The sequence below is a fragment of the Aotus nancymaae genome, unplaced genomic scaffold (genome assembly GCF_030222135.1).
Source record: "Aotus nancymaae isolate 86718 unplaced genomic scaffold, 86718_ANA_hifiasm-v0.15.2.pri h1tg000067l, whole genome shotgun sequence".
Classification (NCBI taxonomy): Eukaryota; Metazoa; Chordata; class Mammalia; order Primates; family Aotidae; genus Aotus; species Aotus nancymaae.
The window spans coordinates 20,041,007-20,061,723 of record NW_026988482.1 but is presented as its reverse complement, the minus strand read 5'-3'; the positions used below and the strand labels follow the sequence as shown (position 1 = coordinate 20,061,723).

At 44.7% G+C, this 20,717-nt stretch overlaps 1 protein-coding gene across 3 annotated transcripts in view; it reads left to right on the top strand.

Annotated features, from left to right (window-relative positions):
• Window positions 1-20,717, top strand: part of CDCP1 (CUB domain containing protein 1) — a 62,778-nt gene that overhangs the window by 16,140 nt on the left and 25,921 nt on the right. For 2 of the 3 annotated variants that reach the window (XM_012470766.2, XM_064366993.1), the window contains exons 2-4: window positions 12,651-12,860; window positions 17,638-18,000; window positions 19,202-19,570. In XM_012470766.2, coding sequence (XP_012326189.2) covers window positions 12,651-12,860; window positions 17,638-18,000; window positions 19,202-19,570 — 942 coding nt within the window. Of the gene's footprint in view, window positions 1-7,077; window positions 7,097-12,650; window positions 12,861-17,637; window positions 18,001-19,201; window positions 19,571-20,717 lie in introns of those variants that run through there. The other variant, XM_012470767.2, reaches the window with a different exon arrangement.

Below are 20,717 nucleotides of genomic sequence, written 5' to 3'. Positions count from 1 at the left end.
GATTGGTGCGTGTCCAGAAGGACGGCAGGAGAGGAGCTTCTCAGCATCAGAGAAAGTTTCACATAGCTAGCAATGGTTTTTCTGAGTTTTAAGAATTCTTTTATTGTGTCTAAACACAGCCTCAAGCCTCTGATCCCAGCACTTTTGGAGGCCAAGGCAGGAGGATCACTTGAGCCCAGGAGTTCAAGACCAGTCTGAGCAACATAGTAATACCGCATCTCTATAAAAATTAAAAAATTAGTTGGGTGCGGTGGCATGTGCTGGTGGTCCCAGCTACCCAGGAGACTGAGGTGAGAGGATTGCTTGAGCCTGGGAGGTCAAAGCTGCAGTGAACCAAGATCACATCACTGTTCTGAAGCCTGGGTGACAGAATGAGACTAAGTCTCCAAAAAAAAAATTGTTTCATTGAGACTTAAGTACACAAATCTTAAGTGTATAGCTAGATAATTTTTAGGTGTGTCTGTGTGTGTGTATATGAGTGTGTGTGTGTGTGTGTGTCTTATAACCAAGATTTGGAACATTCTAGTACTGTGGAATTTTCTCTCTTGCCCCTTTCTAATCACCTGCCCGCTTTCCCCACCCCAGGTTCACTGTTCTGACTTATATAAGCACAGATTGGTTTTGCCTTCTTGAACTTGGTATAAATAGAATTTACATCAAGTCTCTTGTGTGTGGATTCCTGTTTAACCACCCCCCTGCTGACTTTTGTCAGAAAAACTTGAATAACTATTTAACCTCTGATGGCAAAGTTGGACCATTGGAATGAAGTACTCTGGGGGAATACTAAAGACACTGGAAATTCAGTAACTTCTAGACATTTAGCAAGTGAGGGAGGGGCACTGTGGGCCTTTGCGTATGTGTCCCTGAGTGTACATACAGGTGGGGTTTTTTTTTCTTTTTTTTTCTCAATTTTTTTTATTGCATTTTAGGTTTTGGGGTACATGTGAAGAACATGCAAGATTGTTGCATAGGTACACACATGGCAGCGTGATGTGCTGCCTTCCTCCCCATCACCTATATCTGGCATTTCTCCCCTTGCTATCTCTCCCCAACTCCCCACCCCCCGCTGTCCCTCCCCTATTTCCCCCCTACAGACCCCAGTGTGTGATGCTCCTCTCCCTGTGTCCATCTGTTCTCATTGTTCAACACCCAATAGGTGGGTTTTTTAATCTACTCCTTTGATTCTTCTCCAGCCATCCTTGTGATCCTCAGTGACTTCCATGGTCCTCGTGACTCCCATGGTCCTCGTGACTCACACTTCAAGGTCTAACAAAATAAATCTTGTTAACATTTCATAAAATGTTAATGTGATTTAAAGTAGCCTTGTGGCATTTTAGCATCTTGCATGAATTACTTACAGTGGTCATAAGCTGAGTTATATTTGTTATTTAATTCTGCAATTCCCATGTTCAAAGTCTGTTATTATGCAGCTTTCTTACCTCTGTGGTCCTCTTGGAAACCATTCCTCCACCAGTATGGTGTGATTCAATCTGGAATTAAACGTTAACGTCCATGTTTTGGATTGACAAGGAGCCTTAAGATGGCCTCAGCCTCAGAGCAGTTTATACGCAGATGTGTCCATTTGCTTCAGACTGTGATCCAGACTGTGACCCAGACAGGGCCACCTCTCTTATATGGCATGTGTCTTTGATCATAAAAGAGAAAAATGCAACAGAAGAGTTTGGATGGTTCTATGCAAACCTGTCACCACTTTAGAAAATGATTCAAAGCATAAGCTCTGCAGATAGTGGACTGTTAGCATTGCTTTGGGGGAATGGTTCAGTTACTTTAGAAAATAAATAACTTGGCCAGGCATGGTGGCTCACGCCTGTAACCCCAGTACTTTGGGAGGCCGATGTGAGCAGATCACATGAGGTCAGGAGTTCCAGACCAGCCTGGACAGCATGGTGAAACCCCATCTCTACTAAAAATACATAAATTTGCTGGATGTGGTGATGGGTGCCTGTAATCCCAGCTACTCGGGAAGTTGAGGCAGGAGAATCACTTGAACCCAGAAGGTGAAGGTTGCAGTGAGCCGAGATTGTGCCATTGCACTCCAGCCTGTGCAACAAGAGCGATACTCCATCTCAAAATAAATAAAAGAAATAATTTGCATCATTGCATATAATTTTCTTTCTAAGGACTTTGGGAATTAAGAGCAGGGAGTGAATGTATGTACACAACAGTCCCCTGTGTTGATAAACTGTTCCAACAAGCATGGATTGACTAAGCGTGCACATGGTTCTCTTTAACATTGGAACTTAATTTTTTTTTTTTTTTTTTTTTTTTTTTTTTTTTTGAGACGGAGTTTCGCTCTTGATACCCAGGCTGGAGTGCAATGGCGCGATCTCGGCTCACCGCAACCTCCGCCTCCTGGGTTCAGGCAATTCTCCTGCCTCAGCCTCCTGAGTAGCTGGGATTACAGGCACGCGCCACCGTGCCCAGCTAATTTTTTGTATTAGTAGAGACGGGGTTTCACCATGTTGACCAGGATGGTCTCGATCTCTTGACCTCGTGATCCACCCGCCTCGGCCTCCCAAAGTGCTGGGATTACAGGCTTGAGCCACCGCGCCCGGCCGGAACTTAATTTTATTCTCTTCTGTAATTATTCTAAAAGCTGTGGAAATAGTAAACTATTTCAATGGGAACTATGTCTCTTTCACTGAGGGGGTGGGAACCTGATGTCTCTTGAGCCCTAAGGTCCCTGAATGTAAGTCTGGACGTCAGAGCCCAGCCTTGTTCTTCTTTGTATGCCAGCGCCTGGCCTGGATGGTAGCTCATGGCAAAATGATCTTCAGAGATGTGGCCAGAGTCAGCTTTCATCACCATTTTGCAGCAAGTTGTCTCTGCACTTCCCGCCTGCACTGTGCATGCTCTTGTCCTACTCCCTCGGGCCTTCATCCCTGCCCTGACCTCCCAGTACAGTCCTGTGTCCCCGGTCCCACCGTGCGTGGGAGGTTGTGCTTGATCACTCCCCTGGTCCTTTTATTGATAACCGGGGTCTATGTCCAGTCCTTCCTGGGTGTTAACCAGTCACTGCAGTGTTTAATGTGGTCCTTTCCTTTGGAAAGCCTATATTGGTAGAATGGCAGGCAAGTTCTTGGAGCCACCTGTGGCACAGTATCTTCAGTTGGGAGGTGCACCTGCAGTTGGGGCTGGGGAATGGATGGTTACCTGCCCTACCACCCGTCCCTTTCTCCAGACCTGCAACAGTAGCCTGAAAGCATTTCCTTGGCTTGGCCTGACTGCTGTCCCTTGCCCCAGCTTCTTTCTGGGGGTGCCTGGTGAGCAGCCATTGTTTCACATCCCTTTACTTCTCAGAAGGAGAATGAGAGATTTGCCCTGCTGTCTTGACAGGCTGCTTTCCTGAAACCAGACACAGGAATAAGGCGGAAGGAGTGGGGTGGGGAAGTGGGATTGGCAGGCCTTGGCACGTCCTACTTGACTTCCAAACCAATGGACGAAAGGCTTCACAGCTCAGATACCCAGAAGGACAGGTGTGTGGGGGGTCTCTTTTAGGAAGAAGCATTTCCTGCCAAGCCAAAGCAGAAGGCTGGTTGAAATTGACTCAAACCTGGGTCTGATTTTCCCATGAGTCTCATTGACAGCTGCCTAGAGAAGTGAGTCCTGAGGCCAGAGCTTCTGCAGCATGCTTTTCTGCCAAAACTTGGCACTGGCATTTCATTCCCAGTGCTTTGTTCTAGAATCATGGCTGCTTTTCTTTTGCCACCAACTCAGCCACATTAATCTCCCATGCCCACACTTGCCGGGCAGACCTCACAAAGCTGTGGAGCCATCAGCAGCTGCACCATGCCAGTTCTCTTTCTTAGAACAATACCAAAGAACAGCCACACCCCAAACAGTTCAAATTCCATGGAATTTAAATCTTAAGCTTAAATTCCAACTATACTCTCAAATTACTTTGAAATGAAGGAGGGTCTGCAGTAATGCAGTGTGCTTGCTGGACCATTTAAAACAATTATCTTTTCCTTTGGATATCCTGGAGAGCCAGCAGCTTGAAAATACTTTATTCTACCTTGATTGACTTTGTTGGTGAGAACAACCCACCATCATCAGAAAATTCCTGGTTGCGTGTGGAATTCTTCAGGCAGGGCTAGCTCTGCTGAAGAGTCATTTATCATGCTGCAGGTGCCGGTGTCAGAGCTGGAGGCACGAAACTTGTCCCTACCTCTTATTAATCACGTATGCCTGGGCACATTACTTAATGTGCCCAAGCCTTAGTTTCTTCATCTGTACAATGGGGATTAATATTAGAATCTACTTTATGAAGTAGTTGTGGGAATTTATAAATACTTATCAAACATATGCAGGGAGGCTGGCTCATACTAAGAAATCATTAAATGTTTGTTGTTGTTACTATTTAGACAGGCCTGGTGTCTAGATTCCAAAGGTTTTCTCCCATCCAAGAGAGAATGATTAGCCCTCGAAATGGCAATGCATGTTCTAGTTCTTTCTTATGTGAAGGTGGAAATGAACTATTCCCAGGTAGGCAGATCAGTAGTCTTCTTGTTGGTGGTGAGACTTCCACCTCAGTTTACCAGTCTATAAATGGACCAGGCCAAGTCAGTGACACACGGATTTCAAGTGGCTAAACCAGTTGTCTCTCTATGCCTTTAGGCCTCACTGCCTCAGGTCCACTGGACTAGGAAGACTCCAAGTTCGGTGATGTGACAGTCTAGCACCACCCCTCCTACAGCAGGCACTGTTAGAATGAATTCTGTTGGTGGTAACCCCCAACTTCTTGGAATCAGTCAACAACTGCATTCACTTAATAAGAATGGCAGTTTGTGTCACCTCCAGGGTAGACTTGAGAACAAAAAAGGAAGAAAAGAAAGAATGGTAGCAGTTTCTCCTCTTCTGCTGGGTCACTTGACCAGCTTTGGCAGCTTCCATGAGGGCAGTTCAGTGTGGTACCCCGGGGGGTAGAGACTGCAGAGGTGCCAGTATTGAACCAGAATGTCCCAACTGCCTCCTGAGCTCAGCAAACTAGGAGAAGTGAGGTCACTTCTCTGAGTCTCAGTGAGGGTGCAGGAGTCACATGAGTCAACACATAGAAGGGCCTATTAATAGCTAATGATCAGGGCCAGGGCCATGGCGAGGTGAGGCAGATAAAGTATGCAGAATTTAAGGAGGCACTCACACTTGCCTCCTTAAGGTTTGCCTTTTCAGTGCCTTGCCTGCCTTACGTCGTCCCCACCCGGCCAGCCAGGACTACAGGCTTTAGACTCAGAGCAAAGCTGCGGCTACAGTTGTCTGCTTAACACCCTTCAATGGTGCCCCATCACTACTAGCAGTAGTTGTGACATGCTGTCATTGACAATATCAACAATAGTAACACCCAACATTGATTGACTATCTGGCACCATTCTAAGCACTTTATAAGTATTAACTCATTTAGGCCTTACAGGAATTCCATTATTATCCTGTTTGCAGATGAAGAAAGTGAGGCACTGGGAAGCCAAGGAATTTGCCCGAGAAGGCACATCAGGGTGAGTGGTAGAGCCAGGAATTGACCCTAGACACTCTGATTCTAGAATCTGTACTCTTCACCACCACACTAAGCTGCTAAGGTGTGCTGTTCCCAATGGATGAAGCCCAAACTCCACAGCCAACAACCAAGCCCTTTCCCGCTTCCCCAGCCTCCTCTACCCACCCAAACCAAACTCCAAACCCACCCAAACCCTGCCAAATCAAACTCCTTAGAGTGGTTCCAAGGAAGCCATGATTTTCATATCTTGGCATCTTTCCACCTGTTATTCCTTCCATCTATCCTTCCTGACACTCATCTCACCTGTTCCTAGTTAGCAAACTCATATCCATTCTTTTTTTTTTTTTTTTAGATGGAGTTTCACTCTTGTTACCCAGGCTGGAGTGCAATGGCATGATCTCGGCTCACTGCAACCTCCACCTCCTGGGTTCAAGCAATTCTCCTACCTCAGCTTCCTAAGTAGCTGGGACTACAGGCATATGCCACCATGCCCAGCTAATTTTTGTATTTTTAGTAGAGACAGGGTTTCACCATGTTGACCAGGATAGTCTCGATCTCTTGACCTTGTGATCCACCCACCTCGGCCTCCCAAAGTGCTGGGATTATAGGCGTGAGTCACTGAGCCTGGCCCTCATATCCATTCTTTAAGACTCATCTTAAGTCATGCCCCCTCTGCAAAGCCTTCCTTGACCACCACCCCCAGATGGTTGATAGCACACTTTCAATGTCTTCAGAGTAACTTGAACCTCCCTGGAGTCCAAAATTACTATCTGGCAGGGTCTAATAAACAGATAGGCAAATGTACATTCAATATATGTAAATTCAACACTTGCTCCCTGTAGGGAATAAAGGTTGGGATAAATAATTTAAATGGTGTGTGTGTCCCTTCGGGGTGGATATGAGGTAGGGCATAAATTTGCCAATCTGCTGGACATGCTGCGATTCTCATGGTGTACACATCCGCAATTTAATAAATATATTTTGCAAAACTGGCCCCTAAAAGCAAATCACTACTTATCTGATGCTCAATCTGAGAAGCAGGGATGTGTGCTCCGTGGATGGAGGAAACGCCAGCTGGTAGACTCATTGAGAGCGGAATGTTGTCTGCAACATGACCTCTTCCTAAGAGAGGACAGGGCTATTTTGGCCGTAAGTGGAACCTGACTCACATGCAACTGTGACTGATCAGCCACAATAATTCACGATTATACTTCTTGGTTTTGTCTCCCTTGGCATCCTGGGCACTCCTCCAGGGCACCATACATCTTAATATGTATCTGCTGGTGCCCGGGCTGAGCCCAGCCCTGGCTGGGAGCTGCTCAGTCCATCTTCCTTGGACAGAGAAAGTGAATGAAAGCCGAGTCCCACAAGCAACCACACCCAGAACTGAGGCAACTTGTTCCAACTCATCTACAAATTTTAGACAGGTTGCCAGTTACTTTGCCAGTCTTTTAAACTGTATTTGACAGATCTGGGAGAAAAATGATGTTCTGGTGTTTATCACAAGTGTTTATTCCCTTCCCTAGAATTGAGAATTGCAAAGAAATAGGATGGCAGGGAGAAGAAATGACAGAGATGTGTGATACGGTGAGTAATGAATGATGAATAATGAATGATGATTAAACAACTGGAAATACTTTCCCCAACCCCGCCTGCCCAGGAAGGAGCTGGTGAGGCAGATGCTCACAAAGGTGTCCTAATAAGGAGAGGGCAGGAGGCAGGAGAGCTGAAGAAGAGAGCTGTGTGTGACTCAGGAGTCCAAGCCTGTGCCTTGCAAGCTTTTCCAAATGCCCTAAGCCCAGGAGCCCACGCACTGCTACAGTGAAAGCTTGAATGTCTTTCAGCCCATAAGGCCTCAAAATCACACCAGAATCTGGAGCATTTCTGAGTTTCTCTGAACCTGGGTAATGATTTTCTGAAATATTAGACCAATGAAATACCAAAATCCTGGGGAGGCAAAAGAAAGAGGTATGATCCAAGCATTTGTGATCCAATGAGCTGACAAGTTACTCTACTTAGGCAGTGGGGATTTTACCACTGTTTTCACTGCAGTGAAGTAAGTTCCTCTAGAGTGGTAGAATTGGTGAGGGTCAGGAGAGAGTCTGTATTTCAAGTGTATACGAAGTTGAATCATTATCTTCTTGCTCCTATTCACCCCTTCCAGCTAACTTATTTATCATTTAGGATTAGGGAGACCATTAAAAATGGCAGCCATGTGGGTGATATGCCCTTGGCTGTGACCCTAGAAAAGAGCCTGTAATATAAGTAATCTCCTCCTGATGCAAAGGTGGCTAAACTCAGCTTTGTCTAATATGTGTCTTCAGCTTAGTTGTTTCCTCTGAACTATGAGCTGGACACCACATAGGGATTACTTAAGCCCAAATTCTCTGGTCTGGTACACCAAAGAATAGTTACAAACTACAACTGGACAGTAGAATGTGCTGGATTGATCATCTCAGCCAGGGCGAAGAAGCATATTAATATGTTAAACGTCTACCAGGAGTGAGTCATTTAACCCTCACAAGGTTTTATCTTCCTTGATTGCAAAATGAGTTTGCATGAAAATCTGGGTTATTTAGATCCTAAATAAAATACATGAACAACAGAAGTAGCATTAGTAATTAATGAAGGACTGGTATATTCAATGCTTAGAGTTGGAACAATGGACTCTCCATATGGAAAAAAAATAAAAGCTAATACCTACTTCTCACCATGGACCAAAAAAATCCCTACCTCTCACCATAGACCAGTACAGATTCCCAGAGCCCCTGTTACACCTACTGGGGCTTAGAACTTTATCATAGACCATTTGTAGGCCTTTAGTCTAGGTTATTAATTCCCTGAGAGCAGGGACTCTGGCTGTTTTTATCATTAAGTCATTTGCACCAAGTATGTCCCTAGAATAGATTATGAACCCAGAAAATATTTGTTGAATGATTACATCATTTCCAACATTCCTTTAAAAATGAATTTCTAGGCCAGGCACAGTGGCTCACATCTATAATCCCAGCACTTTGAGAGGCCGAGGTGGGAGAATCACATAAGTTCAGGAGTTTGAGAACAGCCTGGCCAAACATGGCAAAACCACATCTCTACTAAAAATGCAAAAATTAGCCGGGCGTGGTGGCGCACCTGTAATCCCAGCTACTCAGGAGACTGAGGCACAAGAATCACATGAGTCCCCAAGGCAGAGGTTGCTGAGATATACCATTGCTCTCCAGCCTGGGCAACAGACGGAAACTCTGTCTCAAAATAAAATAAAATAATTTCTAAAAGAGATTACATTTTTCTTTGGCTGTCATTAGAATAGAATAGCTTCCCATATATCCAGAATTATTCTGGGCACTGACCTGGCCAAACAACGGAGAAGTCCCTTGAGTGGAAAGATTTTGGTGAGATCAGCCTTGGTCTTCTCTGAATCTAAGTTAAACAGATTTAAAATATTACATACCTAGGCTCCCCCTGAAATATTATTAAACCATATTTTAGCTGTGGTAATGATTATTCTTTTATTAATTTATTACACGTCTACTTTGTGTAAAAACACGATCTTTCGAACACTTTTTTTTTTCCTTTTATTAAGGTATAACTTACATAAAATAAACATCATCAATTTTAAGTGTACTACAGTTTGATAAATTTTGGCATTTGTATACAAGGTGTGATCACTGCTATAGTCAAGATACAAAACAGTCCCCTCATCCGACACAGTCTACTTGCCCCCCAGTACTCCATCCCCTCTCCCTACTGCTGGCCTCAGGCAACGCAGCAGCTCTGCTTAGTGTCTGGCACTAATTTAAAATACTAATGATCATGGGGCAGGAATTTTTAAATAAAGGGTAAAAAACCTGACAGAAGGGAAATGGGAATGAGAAAGAAATTGGTAACACAGCTAGGCGGGCTGTAGCCTCAGATTGGACTCTGCTTCACTTGATGGTGAATTAGCCCAACCTGGAGAGACTGGGTGCTCCAAGAATTTTTTTACAAATAACACAGGCATTTTTATGACTACGGAAAAAGAACACAAGAGTTGTAATATACAGCTCAGATATAAATCTGGCAACTGGGTTTCTGAACATAGATCTGGATTCATTTTTAATCTGATGTCTTAAAGAAACCCTCAGCCTCAGAAGATTCTAAACGGCCACACTGCTTGAAGACCAAGCATTTGAGTAAATAAAACTTCTGCCTCAGAGAATGTATTCTGTCTCTCAAGCTATTAATTAAAAGATTCATAGTTCCTTTTCTTGCCAGGATTTATTAGCCCAAAGAAAATATGTGAATGGTGGTGTGTCTATGAGAAATTAAATGCAGTGAAGACAAGAACATGAGGACTAATAGTTTTATATAGAGGTGTTTGGAGGCTTAAAACTTTTTTCTCCTTGTGGGCATCAGGCACTGTCTGGGTCCTGGAGCTACCACTGAAAAATACAGGCCAAGTTCCTGCTGCCTCCAGTAGGAGCTCACATTCTGATACCGGGAGGCAGGACTCTGCTGGGGAGACTAGGGCGGGGATGGATGTGAAGCGCAGGGTTCAGGAGGACTGAGGGGGCGGGGGAGGAACACTTTGGTGGACTGGTCAGGGAAGGCCACTCTGAGGATGTGACCTTTGTGCTGAGATTGGAATGACAAAAAGGAGGCAGCTTTTTCTAGAGAAAGCACTTTGGTGTCAAGACCAGCACATGCAAAGGTTCTGAGGTGGGAAAGAGATTGGTATGTTCAAGAAAGAAGGCCAGGGTGGCCTGAACCCAGTGACTAAGGTGGAGAGGGTTACAAGCAGAGACCAGAAAGACGAGGAGCTTTGCTCCAAAAATGGAAACCTAAGCACTCTTGCAAACAGTCATAAAACTGGCCATGACGGTGCCCTGGTGCCCAGAGAGATATGTCACTTCTGGGCAGTGGTTGTGAATGCTTCCAGTTACTCAGGTACTGGTCATAAGCTCAGAGCTGGAAGCCAGTGTAGAGTTATTCTAGCCCCACTCCTTCATTTTACGTGAAGGAACAGAGGCCCAAAGAGGGTAAAGTTCGTACCTGAAAAACCATTCTAAGTCAAGTCAAAAGGCAAATGATAAACTGGGGGAAATATTTGCAGTTCATATCACAGGTTGGGAGATCCATTTCCATACTCTGTAAGGAGCGGCTCGCCAGCAGGGCTGGAGCAGAGTATAGGATGGAGAGAGGCACAAAAAGAGGGTGACAGAAATCCAAATGTGTGATCACATACAGCTGCTGAGCTGTGGGAATACAGCGTGCCCACTCACAGCCGCTGGCAGAAGTACATCCAGTCTTGTGCAGGCTAGCAGTTCTGGTAAAACTATAGCATGTGGCTGGTCCATCACTGAAGAGGACTCAGATGTCATTCGGCAGGTGCATGGATAAATAAATCGTGGCCTATTTTGTCAATGGAATAGTACTCACCAATAAAAAGAAGGTAACTACTGACCCATGCAGCAGCGTGGGTGAATCTCACAAGCATGCCGAGCAGCAGTAGCCAGTTACAAAAGAGAAAGTACTGTAGGCTTCCATCTGCGTGAAGGTCCAGAGCAGGACAAATTCACTGACAGTTTTCTGGGACCTGGAGTGGAGGTTGACTGCAGAGGGGCACCAAGGGAATTTTTGAGGGTGAGGAAAACGTTTGTCTGTCTTGATTGTGGTGGCCACATGGGTGTATACATTTGTCAAAACTCTTAAAATGTGTGGGTCCTTTTTAATGTGTGTAAATTACTCTCAATAAGGTTATTTAATAATAAAATTTTTAAAGGAGAGAAAAAAGAATAGATGGGAAACGAAAGCTTCCCATCTATTCTTTTCATGATTAGATTGTTATTCATTCACTAACTGCTTATCAAGCACCATTTGTGTGCCAGCACGATAACAGATCCCGACCAGCTGTTTGCACCAGAACACGGTACCACAGTGGTTGTATGAGCCCCGGGGCTTCCTCCGCAGTATTCACCTACAGCCTATCCTCCCATCGTCTGCTGCTCCCAGACCATCAGCTGCCTAGAGACTCATAATCAGAACCCAAGATCGGGCAGGGGCAGTAGCTGCTAAGGAGAAAGTGCCTCTCCCTTCTTTGTCTAAGAGCACTTAATCCAACAAGCAAAGCAAATGAGAAGGAGATGGGGCTTGTTTGTAAACCAGAGGCCTACCCTGATATTTGTACAATTCTGCTTGATAACTAACCAGCGGCCGGATGTGGTGGCTCACGCCTGTAATCCCAGCACTTTGGGAAGCCAAGGCAGGCAGATCACAAGGTCAGAGGTTCGAGACCAGCCTGACCAACAGGATGAAACCCCATCTCTACTAAAAGTACAAAATTAGCCAGGCATGGTGGTGCATACCTGTAATCCCAGCTACTCAGGAGGCTGAGACATGAGAATTGCTACAACCCAGAGGTGAAGGTTGCAGTGAGCCAAGATTGCACCACTGCACTCCAGCCTGGGCAACAGAGTGAGACTACGTCTCAAAAAAAAAAAAAAACTAACCACCACCTCACTTGCTTGATATTGTTTGCGCAGATGTTTTTACCACACCCCAATCTGAGATCGTAGTATTGTTTTACTCTGACTTTCCCAGTTCATTGATACAATGTGATTATATCTAATTTCTGCAAATGTTTTTCTAGCCCCCACTTCCATATGTATGTACATATGTATTTATGTATGTCTGTCTGTGCTGGGCATATAAAGCATTCAGGACAAGGGACAGCAGCTCTTCGCAGATAAATGTGTCTCCTTACAGATGGATGGTTTCTGTGTGTAGACTTTGTTCTACAGTCATGTTGAGAAAAGGTGTGGTGGTTACTCTGGTTGTTATTAATACCGCTCAGGTGGGATCTCTAACAGCGTACTGCTCCAGACATAGAGAATGTGATACAGTGTTTTCAATTTGTAGAAAAATTGATAATGCAAACAAGAAACACATGTTAGTGACCAGCCAGCAGTGTCCTGGTTCTTTTTCATTGCTAAGGTCAGGACTGTTATCTTGCACCATCCTCCTTCTCAGAAAAGGAGGGAAGGAACAAAGTTGTCAGAGAGGGGATCCTCTCTGAACCAGATTGGGGTGGGGGCTGGGGCAGACCACAGCAGTTTGCAGACCTAAATCATCCTGCTTACTTCATTTTTCTTTCTTCCCTCAGAAGCTTTCGAGATTGCCCTGCCACGAGAAAGCAGCATTACAGTTCTCATAAAGCCGGGGACCCCGACTCCACTGGCAAAATCCTGTAACATCATCGTTTCTAAAAAACCTATGACCACGTTGCACATCAAGTCTGGAGAAAGGATAGTCTTTACCTTTAGCTGCCAGAATCCAGAGAATCACTTTGTCATAGAGATCCAGAAAAATATTGGTAAGTACGCACTTGTGAGCTGTTTGACAATATCTTTTAAATGTCCCTGCACCTTCCTGCCTGTCCTTCCCATGCTAAGTCAGTCTCTAATGCTAGAGAGGTAATATCTATTCTGAAACTCTACATTTTTTTTATTTAGCCCTATATGTGGCCAGTTAGAGTTCTACGTGCTTTACACAACTTAATTTGTTTAACCTTTAAAACAGCCCTATGAGAAGCTCACAGAGAGAGGAACTTGCCTCAGTGGGCACAACTAGTAAACACCAGATCAGGAAAGAACCCAGGTACTCTGGCTTCCGAGTCTTTGCACTTAGCCACGTGCACATGAGCCCTTCAGGCAGCGCTACAGAAGCCCACAAGCTACAGATCTTTAGGTCTGTGGTGCTCCATCTCGGGTGCTAAAAACATCTGGCTTATACGGAAGACAAAAGAATCAGAAGCTTGAGGAGAAGCTGGGCACGGTGGTTCACACCTGTAATCCCGGCACTTTGGGAAGCGGAGGTAGGCGGATCCCCTGAGGTCAGGAGTTCCAGACCAGCCTGGCCAACATGGTGAAACCCTGTCTCTACTAAAAATACAAAAATTAGCCAGGCGTGGTGGCAGGTGCCTATAATCCCATCTACCTGGGAGGCTGAGGCAAGAGAATCGCTTGAACCCACAAGTGGGTCACATTGCAGCTCCTCATCTCTGCTATTACAGAGTGAAATCTGCCATAGACGATACATAAAACACCTAGCAATTCAGTTAATGTGATGCTTTGCATTATTAGGTTAGAGAGAAAAAACTACATATGATCATCTCAATAGATGACCTTAAATGTCTCTTTTTTCCTACAGAACAGTATAGCTCCTCAACTCTGTCATTACAGAGTGAAATCTGCCATAGACAATACATAAACCACCAAGCAAATCAGTTCATGTGATGCTTTGCATTATTATTAGGTTAGAGAGAAAAAACTGTATATCATCATCTGAACAGATGACTTTAAATGTCTTCTTTTTTTTTTTACAGAATAGTATGAACATAGATTTTAAATGTCTTTCATAAAACACTCTTAGTAAATTAGGAATGGACGGATGTTTTCTTAATTCAGTAAAGAGTGTCTATCAAGAATGGTGAGCAAATACCATATTTAACCATCAGATATGGCAGCATTACCAGTAAAACAGGCAATAACATAAGGAGGCTTATTGTGTGCCCTTAGTTACCACTATTCAGAATCTCTAATTAAATATATAGAGATTATCTTAATAAAGACATAAAGTGTATGAAACAAAATATAAAATTTTGCTGAAAGACAAAAGAGAAGACTTAAATAAATGGAAAGATATGCCATGTTCCTTGATAGAAAAAGTAAGTAATTTTACAAAAAATTAGCCAAGCATGGTGGCACATACCTATAGTTCCAGCTACAGCAGGCTGAGGTGGGAGAATCGCTTGAACCCAGGAGGCAGAGGTTGCAGTGAGCCGAGATCGCACCATTGCCCTCTAGCCTGGGGTGACAGGGTGAGACTTCATCTCAAAAAAATTTTAAAAAAATAAAAACTAAGCTTTTAAAGTGTCAATTCTCCCCATATTATCAGTTTAAGTCAATTATAATTAAAATTTTAATGAAGCTTTTACAGAACTAAAGACAATGTTGATTTATTTAAGAATCAACTGGACTGATGTGTTGCTACTAAGAGAATGAAGTAAGTTTGTGTATTTGACATAGAAAGGTGCCCAAGATAGTTTTGTTCCATTAAAAACAATGTAGGTTATAGTAGGACAGTAGTTTATATAGTTTGATCCTGCTCTATTAAATACACACATGTGCACGTGCACTTACATACATGCACACAAACATGCACACATAACCATACAGAACCCAAAGTCTGGAGGGATAAACTCCAGAACTCCAACGTTCTAACTTTATACCATTTCCATAGGGGATAGCAGAGGGGAACAGGTGACATTTTCTTCTTTCTATTTTTCTATATTTCCTCGCATCCCCCACCCCCCACCCCACTTTTTTTTTCTGTCACCCAGGCTGGAGTGCAGTGGCATGACCACAGCTCACTGCAGCCTCAACCTCCGGGGCTCAGGTGATCCTCCCACCTCAGCCTCTGGGGTAGCTGGGCACACACCACCACGGCCACTTGTCTTTTTGTTGTTGTTGGTTTTAATAAGTATACATTACTTTTATAATCAGTTAAACCGGTAAAGTGACTTCCACTTTGAAAAAGGAAAAATGTAACAAGTGACACATTTCACAAGTCAAGCCTTTGAGTGCATTCAGTCTCTCAATCCTAGGATGCTCACGTGGTTTACTATGTAGTAAAAATGGACACTCACAACTTTTGAAAATGATATGAAAATATCAATTTCTAAAATAATCAGTCTAGACACTGAATCAGGTCCCGTGGTCTGCCTGCCCCTCACTGCCTTTTCTGAACAATCATTCTGAAAGCATCGGATAAAATTTGACATCTCTGTTCTCATCTCTTCTTGAATAGTTCTATGAGAGTTAATGAAAGTTGACTGGGCTTGGTGGCTCATGCCTGTAATCCCAGCACTCTGGGAGGCCGAGGTGGGTGGATCACCTGAGGTCAGGAGTTTGAGACCAGCTTGGCCAATATAGTGAAACCCGTCTCTACTAAAAATACAAAAAAAAAAAATCGGCCGGGCATAGTAACACATGCCTATAGTCCTAGCTACTCGGGAGGCTGAGGCAGGAGGATCGCTTAAACCTGGGAGACAGAGGTTACAGTGAGCCGAGATTGTGCCACTGCATTCCAGCCTGGGCAACAGAGCAGGACCCCATATCCAAAAAAATATATATATATATTTAATGACAGTAGAAATATGCTGGGGAAAATGAGTTGTGAATCACTTCAGAAATAACACTTCTCCATCTTCTGGACAGGAATCATTTTAGTTATGTAGAATATTTGCACCAGACAGAGTACAGAAGATTCTGAGACATGCTGATCATTTTGACTACTCTTACCTGTGTGTCTATCCTAAAAAACAAAGCTCTTAGCATCAGATGAAAAATTACTTTCATAACCTGACTCTCGCAGTGTCACACGGCTGGTGACAGAGCTGAGGCTGAGAGCTGGGGATTTTTGACTCCAGATTCTTGGTATAGAATTAAATCTGAATCCCTGGAATGGTCCAGGTGTGGTTAAATGGCCTGCAGGTGAGTTGTAGGTGGAACCAGAGCTGAGAGCCACTGTCTTACTAGAGTTAAGTGTTCCCACAGGAGTACAGAACCTAGCCAGAGCCAACTGACGTTGCCTTGGGCACACTGGAGGTATGAGTGGAAAATCGTTTGAGGTCAGTTTTTGAAGGAAAGAGTCGGCTTGATATAAACAACGAAGTTTCCATGAGCTCCTAAAATAGGTACTACCTTTACCAACATGCAGAGTCTAATTTTAGTCACATTAGTCACCATGTTATCTAACCCTGTTTTACTGGTTAGGCAGCACAGTGCATTGGCAAGAAAGGGTTGACCAAACACAGCCTGAGCTTTCATCCTGGGATCTGGGATTGCCGTGTACTTGCTTGCAAGTGCCAGCCCAAGCCACCTGGATCCACGGCTGCTTTGCAGAAATCAGAGGTCTGGCGTGGATGACCTCAGAGAGCCAAGACTGCTCTGAAATTCTTCATAATTCTCTTTTGAGTGGACAGTACTTTCTAATACCCCAATAGAACAGCAGTAAAGATTCACAAATTATTACAGAGGCCAGAGGCCATCACGCCTTTCAGATACCCTGTGCTCAAGACAACAAACCATAACATTACATTGCCAACTTTCTATTTCTTCCCCTTGCTGTCTTCTTGTTTCCTCCTTGATAATAATATTTCTTGGTTTGTTTTAAAAGGCTTAGGAAACAAATATATCAAAGGATGTCACTAGCTGTTACCCTTAAAAAAAAGAAATTCAATTGCGGTGGTAATAAAATACCAGCATTAAAGCAACGCTGGAAGAGAAATGTCCCTGCCAGGTTCCAGCCGTCCAGGGGAGTTGCACATTCAGAGTATATTCCCTATGTTGATGAATGTGTTGATAGGGAAACCAGCTTTAAAGGATGGATCTTGGCACTGTGCTCTACAAATTGTGAAATTGTGACTGTCTCAATACAGGGGAAGTAGGAGATCCCATAGCACAGACTGCACTGCAAATGCCCTCCTTCTGGCTTCACCCACTGGACCCCAGGAACTTAATCTGGAAATCACAGTAGTTAAGAGATGTCTCGAGTCTGGTGACCTGGAAGCAGAGCCTGAGACAGGGATTTTTGTTTAAGTCATTAATCAAGAAAGTACGCTCAGAAGTGAGGAAAGCAGGATAGAGCAGGGCATGTAGCTGAGCACAGATGTGGTTTTAGCTGGAGTAGCCTCAGCCTGACCCCATGGGGAGCTCCAGAGTATGAATGGCATGCCCAGCTTATGTCACTTGAAGCAAGGAGGTCAGACTTTTTAATTCCTGCATGAGGCTATTACTGGCTATAGACAGCAACTCTCCCTTGGGACGGGGGTGAGGGGCTGCAACACCTCTCAGGCTTTTCTGGTTCCAAGGCAGCTCCCCCAAGCTGAGGCACTTCCCAAAGGAGGGTGCATCTGTGAGCCATTGGCCACGGAGACTCACAGCAGCTGGGGCCTGTGTGCACCTGGCTGGTAAAGGCCACCTGAGCGGAGTTAAAGAGTCTGCTACAGGGGGCTGAGCAGTGAAGGAGAAGCATTGTGGGCTATTGGAGCATCTGTGATCAAAATTGCTTTTGTGACTGTTTTTCAGACTGTATGTCAGGACCGTGTCCTTTTGGGGAGGTTCAGCTTCAGCCCTCGACATCATCGTTGCCTGCCCTCAACAGAACTTTCATCTGGGACGTCAAAGCTCATAAGAGCATTGGTTTAGAGCTGCAGTTTTCCATCCCTCGCCTGAGGCAGATCGGGCCAGGTGAGAGCTGCCCAGACGGAGTCACTCACTCCATCAGTGGCCGAATCGATGCCACCGTGGTCAGGATCGGAACCTTCTGTAGCAACGGCACTGTGTCCCGGATCAAGATGCAAGAAGGAGTGAAAATGGCCTTACACCTACCATGGTTCCACCCTAGAAATGTCTCTGGCTTCAGCATTGCAAACAGCTCATCTATAAAACGTGAGCAAGCCCCTCCCCACTGTCTGATTAGGTTAAAACACACAAAATCATTGTTCTAGGTCAGAAATGGCTAAATGTCAACAGATCTCTAAGATTCAATCCAAATACCATAAAGGAAGATCTTGCTCTTCTATAAGGGACAGGGGTCGCTCATTCCTAGTATGAACCCCCTCTTCTCTATTAAACAAACGGGGTGACTCTCTTTGTCCTTTTTGCAATGTGGTATTTGTTTTCAAAAAATGAAAAGGGATTGGTTCTACAGATCCACCTTGATTGCTTCATTTCTAACTTCTTTGCTCTGTCTTCCATCTCTCTCGCATTTTCTGTAAACATATCAATGATGTGCAGAGCTCTCACACTGGCTCATGAAAGCTGGTTTTTTGGTTTTTGTTTGAGACAGAGTCTCGCTGTGTTACCCAGGCTACAGTGCAGTGGTGCCGTTTTGGCTCACTCCAACCTCCACTTCCAGGTTCAAGCAATTCTCCTGCGTCAGCCTCCCAAGTAGCTGGGTCCATAGGCATGTGCCACCACACCTGGCTCATTTTTGTATTTTTAGTAGAGACAGAGTTTCACTATGTTGGTCTCGAACTCCTGACCTCAGGTGATCCTCCCACCTTGGCCTCCCAAAGTGCTAGGATTACAGGCATGAGCCACTGTGCCTGGTAGAGAGCTGACTGTTAAATGTTCAGGCATTTTATGAGCTGATGTGAAACAGATCCATTACTTAAATAGAATTAAATTAACTTATAATTAAATAAATCATTTTAAAAACAAAGGTAATAATATTCAAAACTTATGACTTCCTAGTTAATTTGCTGTTGCTTGTGCTCCCAGGGTTATTCATGTTGTTGTATCTGTATGGAGGGAATAATAAAATGGTGTGCTACTGCCCGGCTCATGTTGGTAGCTTGAAATCAGCTATGGAGAGAGTATTTACATCCACTATGGAAGTAGGCAGATGCTGTAAGTCAGAGTTTTTCCCTCCACCACTGGATCAGTTATTAAATATTTACTCACACACCACTGATGTGTCTGCATTCTCAATCTCTGCCTCAAGTTCAAATATACTGTATCCAGACCCACTGCTCAGGATCTGAGAACTGCAATCATTTTTCCTGTACCCCCACCCCCCGGCTGCAGACAACCAAGACAGGGTCTAATTGCTCCCTATTCTTTCTGGTTTGGGTTCCACTCCCAATAGGTCTGTGCATCATCGAGTCTGTGTTTGAGGGTGAAGGCTCAGCAACCCTGATGTCTGCCAACTACCCACAAGGCTTCCCTGAGGATGAGCTCATGACGTGGCAGTTCGTCATTCCTGCACACCTGCGGGCCAGCGTCTCCTTCCTCAACTTCAACCTCTCCAACTGCGAGAGGAAGGAGGAGCGGGTTGAGTACTACATCCCGGGCTCCACCACCAACCCCGAGGTGTTCAAGCTGGAGGACAAGCAGCCTGGGAACATGGCTGGGAACTTCAACCTCTCCCTGCAAGGCTGTGACCAAGATGCCCAAAGTCCAGGGATCCTCCGGCTGCAGTTCCAAGTTTTGGTCCAACATCCACAAAACGAAAGCAGTAAGTGAGCCCCACTTTCCTTTTCCTTCCTCCCCTAGCACCTTCATTGTTTCCTGGGTGTTCTGCCTGGGGTGAGACTCCCTTCCTGTTTCTCATCTGTGGCTTCTCATACACTTGGACTCTGGACCCTGGAAAAGTTTCAGGAAGTGGGTTGCTAGGCAGTAAGACAGGCTCGTTGGTGAACACCTGGTATGTAGTTCCATTTCAGCACAATAAAAAGCAATCTTGCATTTAAGATGCTAAGTTGTTTTTAACAAAGGCATTGATAGGTTATTTTCTAGATCTCATGTCTTGACCCTGCAATGTGAATGATGATGTCATCAGCACCATCAGCAATGATGATGGGAACTTGCAGTTTTACGGCTCAGCACCCCCTACTATGGACACACACCCTGCCTTTCATCTTGGGTTAGGCACGCCACTTACGGAATCTCAGCTAATCTTTATTGCAACTCTGTAGGGCAGGTGGGAATTATCTTCATTTACTAATGAGAAACCAGAAGGTTCAGAGAAGTTATGGAACTGGCCTGACATCACACAGCATGTCAAGAGCAGAGCAAGCTCAGAACCCTGGGCCAATGCTCTGGCCCATCCTGAAGTCCAGTTAGGGTGACGAGACTTAGGCTGGGCATCATTCCACAAACGTTGCCGAGATACCATGAACACAGAGGAGGAGAGTCAGGGCCAGGACTAGGGTGAGGCAAAGTGCCCAGGGTGCAATATTTAAGGAGGTACCCACTCTCAGGGTCATGTAACTGCAAGGTCAGCCCCTGAGAGTGATCACCTCCTCAAACTTTGCTCTCTGGGTGCCTGGCTTGCCTCATCCCAGTCTTGGCCCTGAGGGGAGGAGTGCAGATTTCGAGATAAAAGACACAAAATGAACTCGGAGTGGCTCTTCCTGGGGCTCGTCTATGATGTGAAGGAATGGGTTCACATCATGTCTGGAACCAGGACATTTCTGATCTGTGCTGAGGATGGGCACTGTCCAGGGAGCTGATTCTCATTCTTGTTTTTACTATTATTTACTTCTGGGAAGTAAGCAGAGCCAGGCAGAAAAATTAAGTAGGAGTGTGGAATGGCATGCTGCTGATTTTTTTAGGGCTGATAAGCAACTGAAAAGTGGCAGCATGGGATCTACTAGGAGGAT